Source organism: Podarcis muralis, chromosome 9, assembly GCF_964188315.1.
Source record: "Podarcis muralis chromosome 9, rPodMur119.hap1.1, whole genome shotgun sequence".
Lineage (NCBI taxonomy): Eukaryota > Metazoa > Chordata > Lepidosauria > Squamata > Lacertidae > Podarcis > Podarcis muralis.
The window spans coordinates 73632697-73645361 of NC_135663.1; the positions used below are offsets into that span (position 1 = coordinate 73632697).

Genomic DNA, 12665 nt, shown 5'->3' on the forward strand with positions numbered 1-12665 from the left:
ATTGAGGGAATTCATTACTAACTTGTCCTTGCAAAGGTGGGAGGCAGGTCACTTACAAAATTGATTTAACTGACTTAAAAAAAAAGAAAGACCCAGTTAACAGAATTTTTACTGCAGAAAGGAGCTGTATGAAAAGTCTTCCATTTTCAAACCAAAAGACATACACACTTTAGCCAGGTAAAAGAGTGTCATTAAAAATGAAGTTTTGATGGATGATTGGGTGGTAGACAAAGAGATAATGCATTATCTTCAATTAAGTGAAGAAGTGACTCCAATAGAAATGGATTACATCCATTAGGAGAGCATCAGTGTGGCCTGGAATGTAAGCTTTTATGTCTAGGTTCATCAAAGAAAGCCTCAGCCACTGAGCATTCTCGTGTTTAACCTCTGTTTTCGCTCTGTAAAATGGAAATATCACCGTGCACTACAAAACGACTGACAGAATGAAGATGTTGTATGCCAAAGCCTCCTGCTTACTAAAATTGTTTTACTGCTTTCAAAATTGTCAACAGAGGTCCCTCTGGAACTGAACTTTCAAGAAAATGAAGCAAAACTGGAATCTAACTGGCTTTGGAGCTGAAGAATGAGGAAACATGATATATTGTCATTATTGTGCAGAATTCATTTTGTGATTCTGCCTTTGTTTTTAATGCTAGATTTTTATTGTTTAGTTACTCTAGACTCTCGTGACAGGAAGGGGTGCACTTAAGAATTAAAATAATAAGGTCCAACATTTGGGGCTTATACTTCTTGCACAGCACTCGCACTTTAGTAAATAACTTTTTTAATCAAGGGGTGGTTTTCGAACTGTCATGGAAAGGGAAAATGTCCAAACCCCTCTAGGCATGTCCAAGTCTTTTGGTATGCATAAAACAGCTCTCTGGATCCCAACTTCAGGTAGATCATGCTAACATCTCAAGTTTCAGACTTCAAGTTTCAAAACACCACTCACCAATAACTCTCTGAAGTTATTGCTAAAGGGAAATCTGAATGTTAAACATTTGCCAGCCAGTTTTTATTGATATGTTACTGATGTTTTTACTGACATGTCACTCGTGGGTTTTTTACTGTTGTTGCACTATTTTTATGTTGTGTAAGGTTGTACACAGCCTTGCTGTATTTCCTATGGAAGTGTGGTGTGAAAATAATTAAATAATACCCTGCGCACCCCTGTAACACAAGAAGCCCGAATGAAAACTCACTTTGTCAAGTAGAAGTGCTGAATGACATGAGTTCTGGCTGTCTCCTGCAAATGAGGGAGAGGCAGTACAAACTTAACAGAACACACACAACTTTCTATAAAGAATCCTAATAGATCAGGATGTGTTATGTGCAGGGCCCTTAAACTTTTGAATTGGAAACATTTTAATAGATATTTTTTTTCTTGTGCAAAGAGGTCCTGGATAGAAGCACCAGCCTAGAACTTACCATTTTGGCAGTGTGTCTTTTCTCGGCAACTGTAATGTCAGATTTTGGGCACACCACCACACCACCTGAACCAATATTATGCATATGGATTTTAGAGAAAGTTATTTATTTTACACATTTAAATATAAAAGTGAAATGTGATGGACACACCTAAGAGAGAAAACGTTAACATGTAAAAAAATACTGTCCAATTCTGCATCTCAAAACAGAATCTTATAATGAAAGATTCACAGAGGAGTAACAGATCTCCTGCAAAAATGTCGCAGGCATACTTTTAAAAAGTATAAAATATTTTAAAATGGCAGCTCTCTCCTACCCAATACTCTCCCCGCTCAACGTACCCATGTCTGTAAACTGTGGGAAATTATTCATAGCACGGAAGAAAAGTTCCATTTAAATCCTTTCAAGGATAATGTCCAGTGGCACTACACAGTAGTTTCATGTTTCCATAACCCAGTCCTGATATTGCCAGTGCTGTCAGCAGTCAGTAATGTCGCATCCTGGGCACTGCTTTTTAGTGGCCCATTCTGGACAGCCAAATTTAAGCCATAGGACTTCTGCTGCCCTTCCAGCTCGGCCACTATGGGCTTCCTAAGTACATCCTTTTTGAAGTTGGTTGGCACTGTCTTTTCGGTATTCCTGTGTCCTTTCTGAAGAGTGCTGCAAGCATCACCACTGCTGTCTTGCTGAGACTGGTTATACTGCCGCTCCCTGTAGGCCAAATAAGCTCTTCGGCTCCTTGAATGCCCTTCGCTGATACTTTGACGGGGTTTGGGCATGCCATTTTGGATGCTTCCTTCCACGCTGGTGGGGACGTCGTAAGCATACTCCCGCAAGACGGTTAGCCTGCTGGCACGATGCCCTTTACTCCTGTTTTTGTGATGGCGACCTGGGTGCCCATTTGTCCGTAAAGGCACCTCTAAAGGGGCCACGTGCATTTTGATCTCATTGTCTACCGAGTGCTCAGTAAGGCTGTTATCGAGCGGAGGGCCTGTGTTCAGCGCCAGGGGGCCTGCAGGACACTGAGCTGCTGCAGCCTGTATATTGGTCAGCTTACAGCCCGGAGAAGAATTTTTTAAGCTTGGCACACTTTTATTAGTGCATGACGACTCTGCACTGCTATTGGTGCACTTGGCAGGTTCCCCGTTCGCCCCGCTCGCGCTGGAAGAGGGCTGAATGTTCACTTGTACCGAGTATGTGCTCCTTCCAGGGCAGCAGGTTGTGATCCAAGCATGCCGGACATCTTCCCGGTTGATGCAATGATGCGTTATTAGGAAACCACTAAGAGTTAAACACACAACTCCAAAAAAGCAGCTAAATACCAAATCCAAGGGGTAATATAAAGAAACGGCAAAGGCCCCGACAATCCACAGGGCTACGTACAGAAATAAAGTGAGGCTCACGCCCAGAAGCTGAGCATGGAAGCTGTGCTCATTCTCCAAAGCTGAAGTGGAAACCAGCGACACAGACATTGAATCCTGGTGGTTGAGGTCGCTATGTTCATTGGTAGCTAAACGCTGCTGCTCCTCAGCTGGCTCTTTAAGTTCAAATTTACGCTCAGGGTGCCTCTTCAGTTGTATAAATATGCTGAGGAAATACATGCAGTTCACGAAAATAATGAAAGTGGAAGGTCCATAAAATGCTCCCAAGCTTGGTTCCCAAGCCATCCAACAACTGCAATAAGACAAAAAAAAGGAAAACGTGAGAAAGGCATCTGCTTTCATGTTACTCTTAATAATAATTTCAGTTAAATATATCCACCCAAATACTTAGCAAGGAGGCAAGACTCACTATGCCGCATGAGGCCTGCTTCCGTAATTCCTTATATTTGCAGCAGCTGTTATCCCACAGACTATCACAGGGATGCCACCACCAATTAGGTAGAACCTAAAAAACAAAGCAGATGCCAGTTAGCGGTAACAACAATTAAAGGCACACTACAATTCTGTAGTACAACTGGAAAGCTAGCCCCAGTTCCTAGGCTGGGATAGCACATGGAAAGCAGTACAACCCCCCCCCCCCAAAGTGTAAATGTTGGTTGTTCAGTAGAAAGCTGAAAGGCAGGGACTTTAAAGTAGCTGTTTCTGAAATACTACCATAGCCACGTGCAGGACCAGCTAGATAGATGCATCAGTGTAGTCTCAAGGCATGGATGAGAGAGGATGGGGTTGGGAGAATGAAGGGGTTTGGCTTTCTCAGACCAGGGTTGGGGAACCTCAGACTTGCTGGTCGAAAGCAGGCCTCCCTTCCTCCACCCCCACTGCTCTCTGAATGCTTTGCACCTTCCTTGGTTTTTTTTCTGGCTGGCTGGCATGTATCGAACTCTGATAATAAGCCTGGTGGAACTCTCTGTCTCATGAGACCAGGGCCCTGCAGGATCTGATTTCTTTCCGCAGGGCCTGTAAGACAGAGTTGTTCCACCTGGCCTTTGGCTTAGATTCAGTTTGATTCCCTCCCCCTCTTTCTTTTTCCTTTCTCCTCCTGTGAAGAGGCTGCATCCTAATGTTTTAATGTTGTATTTTAATCTTGTTTTTTTAAATTGTATTTTAATCAACTTGTTTTTATTATTGGTTGTTAGCTGCCCTGAGCCCGGTCTTGGCTGGGGAGGGCAGGGTATAAATATAAATATAAATATAAATAAATAAAATAAAATAATGCATCTTGCTTGCCTAGATTCAGGATAGAGAGGGATGTGCAAGTGTGTGTAAAGGTAACCTGTTCATTTACTGCTCTGGCCCTGCACACCAGAGGCTTGAAGCCCCCCAGAGGGTTTCCCATTAGGGAATTTTGCCTTCTGGTGCGAGAACGTCCTTCACCCAATGTCAGGTACTGGCCCACTCTTGACTAGCAGTGGTTCTGCAGGATGTCAAGTGAGTGTCTTTCCCATCGCTTGTTTCCTGATCCTGCCCAGAAAGCATGTGGTCTGCTACTGAGCTAAGGTGTCTGCCCCAGCTCCTTCAAAAACAGGGCTATACAGTGGTACCTCGCAAGACAAATGCCTCGCAAGACGAAAGGGTTTTTTGTTTTTTGAGCTGCTTCGCAAGACGATTTTCCCTATGGGCTTGCTTCGCAAGACGGAAATGTCTTGCAAGTTTGTTTCCTTTTTCTTAACACCGTTAATACAGTTGCGACTTGACTTCGAGGAGCAACTCATAGAACGCGGTGTGGTAGCCTTTTTTGAGGTTTTTGAAGACTTTGGTGATTTTTGAAGCTTTTCCAAAACTTTCCCGACACCGTGCTTCGCAAGACGAAAAAAATCGCAAGATGACAAAACTCGCGGAACGAATTAATTTCGTCCTGCGAGGCACCACTGTACAAGGAACATTCCAAATGGATTTTACTTCTTGTGCTCTCTTAGGCATGCAACAGAAAATATATTTTGCATGACAAATTAACACAATGAGGCTATAAAGTTCCATTCAATTTGGGGGGGGGGGGAACTGATCAGTTTCTGCCACCTTGTGGACAAAGCCAGATTAAACTAGTTTAATGGACAATGGCTGAAACATCTGTATGAAATATTAAACACACATTTTGAACCCTTGACAGAAGGGAATTTGAATGAGAAAAGAAAGCAAGGCTCTTTGTGGCACCTTCAAAGCCCTTTCAGCTGCAAACAGACTGCAAAGTCTTCTACTAAAGCCAATAGGGTTTGAAGCCAGTTGGGTGATCTCCCCAATTAAAGCTGGAAGACAGCGAATACACTTCTCCCCCCAACCCCTAATTTCTGGTGAAGTGCACATCAAGAGTTTATGCGGTTTGCAACGTGTTTTAGCATATAATGAAAGTTGGCTTGAATACAATTTTATCCGTTCTGCTTAATTTCATGGCTTGATTTTAACTGCTCCTTTTACTGTCTTATTTCTGTAGCGTTTTGCTTATGTGCTGCTATTTATATATTTACTGTACGCTACTCTGGAACTGAAATCTTCTGAAATAAATAATCTTCATTAGCTTGTAAATCATAAACAATGAAGGGAGTAAGTCAACAACAAGCTACTCTCCCCTAACTTGCCACCCATGGAGATGCTCTAAGCATGCTGTTCATTTTTATGTTCCTCAGTCTTTCACTAATATTCACCTAGAACTTGCTGAATTCCATTCAAAGTAGGAAAATCCCAAGAACAACACACTAATTTAAGCAGAAGCTGAACAATAATATTTCTTACCTAAGCATTGGCCTAGGAGGTGGGGGCGGTTCATCAGGATCTTGACACCTCTTTGCCTTCCTAGTGACTTGCTTGTAGATGTTTCTAGAAGTGACTCCTGTCCACAGTAACGTGGCAAGTGTAGAATAGTGCAGAATTATCCCAACCTGGAAAATATACAATAAGACAATTAAGGCATTCGCTTAAGAGAGATACGGTCTATTTGTATGTTTAACACACAGAGGCACTCAAGCACTTCTTCCACAACCTACTTACCAACTTAAGCCAATACCTACTTGCTTAATTATGGCAAGTTAATTTTTAACTCTTGGTTGGACAACTTGTTTTGTAATGATCGTTTATCGCCCTTATAACCGCTAGTAAGATAGAGAACGACAACTATACACCCCACTCATTAAGAAAACAGGCTGTTCAAAACATAACATATAATTCCCAGGAAACATACAAATTGGCTGAAAGGCTGCAGTTTCTGAGAGGTCACCTACTCATTTAACTTTAATGAACCATTTGATGGGTTTGCTTCAAACTATGTCTTTCTTTGCCGAAGTTGGTACTTGCATAACTTTATATTGGTATACATAGGAAAGTGCATTTACCATGTTGTGTTTGTATATCGGCACTAAAGTACAAATCGCTTCATGAAGAGATCCTGAAGCCACTTACCTGGAATGCTAATGGGCATGGTTCCTGACTGGATTAAATTCTAGATCAGTGCTTTTCGTGTGGATTATATTATCACTGGGATGGTGTCCTGAGGGGCCCTCAATAATCTCAGAAACAGCAAATGAAAACCTTGAAAGCAGCTTTCCCTGCAATGTATATATTCTTGTGTGTGCTTGGCTGGGTGTGCATTCTTGACCACATTCCCCAATCCTCTGTAGGGATCGGGAATTATTTGGGGATAAATTTATATGGGAAAAGTTCTCTGAGGGGAGAAAACTTGAAAACCACTGGTCTAGATAACAGCATTCCTCAATAAATTATACTTTGAAACAAAATTCCAGAATTGTACATTTGTTTCCGCTTTAGCAGTTCTCTATAAGATGGCAACAGGAAACTGTCAAATTTTAATATTTCTCCATGGGAAAACGCCCAGCAGCTCTTGACAAAATCACTGCCCCCACCCCTGAGCTCTTTATTACTATTTCTTTTCTTAGTTTTCTCAACACACAGTTTAACTTACTGCTTGGCAGATGCTAGCATTCTTGCTCTGGGTAATGCCTCCAACAAACATCACACATGTCAGGAAAATATGAAAGCTGAGGTTAACTAACATGTGCCAACTTTTAAGGCTGATCCTGATGACACTGTTAAACAACAGAAGCAAAGCAATTCTTCATACAAATGCTCAAATGTTCAATTATACAAGCATATATTTTTAACCAGAATCATGCTAGTTGCATCAACCTGAATCTATGTGGACCTTTATGATGAAAACTGAATTCAGCAATGCCAAATCACAGAATGCCCTCCCTAGGAAATGCACCTGGAGGAAGGAAATGTATCTGGATATAGCATTAACAGCTAAGTCAGTATTTAAATACTTTGCACCTTCATGGAATGCTTTCCACAGCCGACATGGCTATTCAGCCTTATCAACCAATGTGAACACAGTACTCCCTAAATGCAGCTAACAGCTGCACTTTCAGGAAAGCTTGCTTGTCGTTACTACTCTCTTATCTTACTGAGATCTCTCTGAATTTTCCAAGAAACCCCAAGGTTTATTTAAGTACACTGGGCTAAATTATTAGAACTGTAGCATAAATCAGAACATTTCCCATTCCGATGTTAATCTACGCTCTATAATTTGCCTGCTATTTGGTAAACTATTTGGTTTTAGTACTGTTAAGCCATATGAAATAGCTGTCCCACTAATTTATGCATCATCTAATGGCAGCCCAGAATGCAGTAGCTTCCTGTAAGGAAGTTTTTAAAGTAACAGATTACTCATTTTGTTTTGGTTTTGGGGGGGGATTTGAACCCCTTAAAGAAAACAACTCCTGTAAGTGTAGATTGTAACAGGCAATACATGTAAACACAGAAAGAATGGTGCCCCCGGAGATTACCAAAGCTATGTTTGATACAGCCTTGCAAGTTGAAATATATAACACAGATTGTGAATGAATCTGGACTAGATTCTACTCTTATTGGTATGAATTTATGAAAAGGTGGTTGATAGGCATGCCATTCCATTATCCAGCTACAGTGGTGCCTCGCAAGACGAAATTAATTCGTTCCGCGAGTTTTGTCGTCTTGCGATTTTTTCGTCTTGCGAAGCACGGTGTCGGGAAAGTTTTGGAAAAGCTTCAAAAATCACCAAAGTCTTCAAAAACCTCAAAAAAGGCTACCACACCGCGTTCTATGAGTTGCTCCTCGAAGTCAAGTCGCAACTGTATTAACGGTGTTAAGAAAAAGGAAACAAACTTGCAAGACGTTTCCGTCTTGCGAAGCAAGCCCATAGGGAAAATCGTCTTGCGAAGCAGCTCAAAAAACAAAAAACCCTTTCGTCTAGCGAGTTTTTTGTCTTGCGAGGCATTCGTCTTGCGAGGTACCACTGTACCAGATACTTTGAAACAAACTAACCGACATCACCTACTAATTTAACACAAGTCTATATTTCTGGTGCTGGACTGCTGTGTACATATAGCAACCCGAGACTAATTACTTGCGTTTTGTCTAGATAGGACAGTGTGAATTCAAAAATCTTGATACCTGTGATGGTATAGGTAGCTAACTTTGATAATCAGGAGGCACATCAAGAGAATCACAGCTGAGGCATAGATAACTGGATGTAAGAGGTCAACTGCCTGGGCATACCCTGTCAAATCCTGAAAGACAAGACAATGCAAAGGATTAATTATATTTATAGCTGTATTTGGTGTAAGGATTGTTATAATCACGACTGCCCCTAACAGCCCCATGAAACCGCTAAAAGAACAGCAGAACATCTGAGCACAGTCAGAACAGTCTTCCCACTTGAGCTCCTTTGGGAGTTCTCAGTTCTAGTCCTTGATCAGGAGTCCTTAAAGAGAAGACTGGTTCATAGTGCAGATAAAGGGGGAAATTATTGAGGCTGCATGAGTCACTCAGCACAATATAATGGCCAAATTTATGAAGTAATGCTAACAACTGAGGGGTAGCTGACACTCTCCTAAAATTAAACAGGTTAACACTCTTGTCAAATTTTATTCATATGAATGGATCTTTGTCAGAGAAGGTGACGTAATATTTATTTTTGTTCCTCCAGGTGGCACAGTTATATTTTACTTGAAACTGATTCCCTCTTTAAATATTTCCTTCTTTCTTTTTCTTCTTTTTTTTGCAAGCAGGCTGTTCCTTTATATAGAAGGATTAGATGTAATTGCAAGAATCAAAGAATAAGAATGTTCAGTTGTGGGATTATATTGATTTAACTTTTTAAAAAATACCTGTCAATACCACCAGTTCAAAAATAGATTTCTTTTATCTTTACTTATGTAAGGGCTTCAAAGAGAAAACTATTATACACAAACTATGAGACCCACTGATAATGAGTATCCAAAGACAAAATAGAAGATATACTCCTCTATTAACGATCTTAATAAAGAACCTGGATACTTATAAACTACTTGAAACTTATTGTTTCTTTTTCCTTATTTTTTTTAAAATTTTTATTTAGTGTTTCAGTTTAAAATTTTACAATCAATTATCCAACAGCCAACAAGATTCCAAAGAATCTCCTGGCCTCCCCTCCTCTTCTTTGTGGGTCCTATTGCTAATCATTTCCTCCTGCATCTTTTATAATAATCCAAATCTTTTACATCTTCATTATATCCAAAATTCAACATTAAACTATAGGTGTTATTCCAATCCTACTAATGATTACAATGATTTTTAAGATAAATTATGTATTTTCCCCATTCCTTATTAAAATTTTGGTCTTCTTGATTTCTGATTATTCCGGTCTTTTTCGTTATCTGTTGTTACAATAGTGGTGTCAGCGTTCAAACTGCTTTACAATTCTATTCTTAATTATCATGAAGCATTAAGACTGAGGGCAGCCTTGCAAATAGTTTGTGAGCTAGTGGCTGTCAAATACAGTGGTATCTCTGGTTACGAACTTAATTCGTTCCAGAGGTCCATTCTTAAGCTGAAACCGTTCTTATCCATTCTTTCGCTAATGGGGCCTCCCACTGCACACGCACCTCTGATGAGCGATTTCCGTTCGCATCCTGGGCAAAGTTCACAACCAGGAGCAGCTACTTCCAGGTTAGCGGAGTTCGTAACCTGAAGCGTTCATAACCAGAGGTACCACTGTATTTTGGGGACTCACTCATCCACACATACCTATGTCAGTGAATTGTAGCACAGATTGCCCCAGAAGAAAAAGATAACCCCTCTTCCAATTTGCAAAGGCTGGGCTGTGTTTTGTCCATGATCACCTCAATACTTCTGCCATGTATATGAAACTAATGTTTTCCAAGTTGCCTTAGGAAAGCACAGTCTCCAAAGGAGGCATAGAATTTCTTTAAATAAATGAAAACTTTTCACCTTTGATAGAAAAATATATTAACCACATAAATTTGGATAAAATGAACAGCTCACATACCATCAGTACTGCATAGTTACTGAGTGAGTAGCACTGTATAGTAGTGACGTTTTCATCTGAAGAAAGAATGTGACATCCATCAGATTTCCATCCTCCTTGCCCATTCAGCAAATCAAAGTCCCACTGCACCGCAACAGCATCTGCTCCATGCGCAATGCGCCGCAATGTCACATTGATAGGAGTGTGTTGATGGGGCAGACTCAAGCCATCTTGTTTGGTTATAAAGAAAGAAATTGGGATTTTATCTTATTACACGCAAACTAAAGCACTGACATTTTACAATTAAAGACAAAGACAGAGGCGAAAGTTCTCGGAACGGATAATTTGCTAGAAACACACCTAATTTGGTGAGGATAACCGGCGTGACCACTGTAAGGCGTTTTCTATCCACAGCTAAAGTTGTTGAATTCCCTGTTGTTGGGAAAAGTTTCCCATTGCGAAATGCAATAAGTTGAAGCTTGTAGACAGTGTCATCTGCTGGCCTGATCTCTCTTTTGTGCTTGTTTGAAAAAAGGGCAGGTGGAAGTTGTATTGAGGCCTCCACAATTGTGTTCTGCAAAACAGACATGCGGTGTTAATACTGAAACAAAAGACAATGCTTCCTATCTCTGCTTTGATATGTCGTTCCCTCCATCCCTCAGCACTGTTTCCTTTCCTGAATGTGTGCTCAGGGGTGTGCTTGTCAAAACATCATTTCTTTTGTGAGGAATTGCTTCCATGAGGTTAGTTTGCCATGACCTGACTAAGTAATGTCTGAAGCCTCCTGAGCACATGGAAGGGTTAACCAAATTCAAATAAATTATCCACATGTTCTATTAGGAGAAGCAATTGTAGATGTGGAAAATAAATTGAGAATAGTAGTTGCCAGTTATAGCTCACCTCACTTCCAGCTCTTGGAAGAGAAGATAATTCTAAAGGAATGATAAAGGAAGAAAATTCCATAGACGATGTGGAAAAAAATCCCTGTTAAAACTTTTTAAGAATTTCATTTGCCAGTTAAGTTGGACTTTCTCTCTGTATCCCAAAATACCCTTTTTACGTAATCTCAAAGCAGGGCTGGGAAAAACTCCTACCCGAAACCATGGAGAGTCACTGCCAGTCATTGAAGAGACAATACTGAGATGAATGGACCAACAGCTTAGGGACACAGGAAGCTGTTTTATACCTTCATCTATACAAAATAATTTCTTTAGGGTCAGCTGAGCAAGCATCAAACACAAACTCTGTATATTCAACAGAATCAAGTGATCAAGCTATTCCTGAGCTGCACATTTCAGTCTGCAAAAGGGATGGGGGGCCTCCATCGAAGAAAAGTAGTCTACCAAGGGGAATGGGTTTGGCCTAGACTTCTCCCCAAAATAGTCAGTGTATTTTTGTGTGTGCGCATGAAGTAGAATATTTTAAACAAAGCTTTCCTGCTGAATATATAAATTGCCTCAAACACACATTCTCTCTCTCTCTCTCTCTCTCTCTCTCTCTCTCTCACACACACACACACACACACACACACTTAATCTAACCTTAAGTGCCAGGCTTGACAATGTATTTGAGACATTGCACTTAAAGCCCAGTTGCTTATCAAGGCTTCCATCCAGATCTCTTCGTCCATATTCAGGAAGTCCTGTGCGGTCTGCTGCCGCTACTTTCTGGAACACAGTGCAGGTCATTCCGGTGAAGCTAGTTCCTTTTATTACATAAGCTTCCACGGCAATATTTGGAGAATACTGTAGAAAACAAAGATACAAATAGATAGATGGACACATACACACAGAGAGAGATATGTCTGAAACCTGCTATATATGGGTAATTTAAACCAGTTAAAGTACACAATTTCCTTTCAATATTCGAAATATTCTGTTCTTACTTAGCTGAATAGCTTCCATTAAAAAGAATCTACTATTTAAATAAAGCAGTGCTTATCAACGAATAAAAAGTGTCATTTCCTACCGTTGAGTAAACCTGAGCTCCATTAGCTAGCCGGTATGTAGCAATCTTCTGCAAGCACTGTACAATTCGGGTACAAGCTTTAGCTTCCCTCTGTGCCATCCACAGAATGCGTTCATCAGCTAGCATTATGTTACTTGCAATATCAACCATCACATCACCAAGCTAACAGAGGAAAGAGATCAGAAAGGCTGACATATATGTTTGCGTACCATTTTTCATACAGTTCTTAATTTAATTTCCATGTACTGAAGGAGCTCAGTACACGGTTCTCTCCTCACCCATTTTTTATTGACCACAAGCACACTAATTTAGAAAGTATTTTCAAGTAACAGACATACCTATTTAAATTTATTTTTTTAAATCATAACTAGCAGAGACTAAACCCTTTTGAGTTTGCAAATTAACTCTGTAATATCCATCATTCTGTTTGAGGCCTATTATAGAGAGATGGGGAGACACACACACCTATTTCCATGCTACATCATTTCCTATTTTTCATGAATGTGTTTTAGAGTTTTTTCTTCTTTGATCGT

The 12665-nt window shown here is 40.4% G+C and overlaps 1 protein-coding gene across 1 annotated transcript in view; it reads right to left on the minus strand.

The window, feature by feature from the left end:
• Nucleotides 1-1513: 1513 nt before the first annotated feature.
• The window catches only part of ADGRA3 (adhesion G protein-coupled receptor A3), a 42647-nt gene continuing 31495 nt past the window's right edge, over nt 1514-12665 (minus strand). The window contains exons 11-19 of the mRNA XM_028743300.2: nt 12133-12294; nt 11706-11909; nt 10525-10738; nt 10186-10394; nt 8310-8425; nt 6781-6904; nt 5598-5743; nt 3220-3315; nt 1514-3102 (exon numbers count right to left, since the gene is read on the minus strand). Coding sequence (XP_028599133.2) covers nt 1854-3102; nt 3220-3315; nt 5598-5743; nt 6781-6904; nt 8310-8425; nt 10186-10394; nt 10525-10738; nt 11706-11909; nt 12133-12294 — 2520 coding nt within the window. The 3' untranslated portion in view covers nt 1514-1853. The remainder of the gene's footprint in view (nt 3103-3219; nt 3316-5597; nt 5744-6780; nt 6905-8309; nt 8426-10185; nt 10395-10524; nt 10739-11705; nt 11910-12132; nt 12295-12665) is intronic.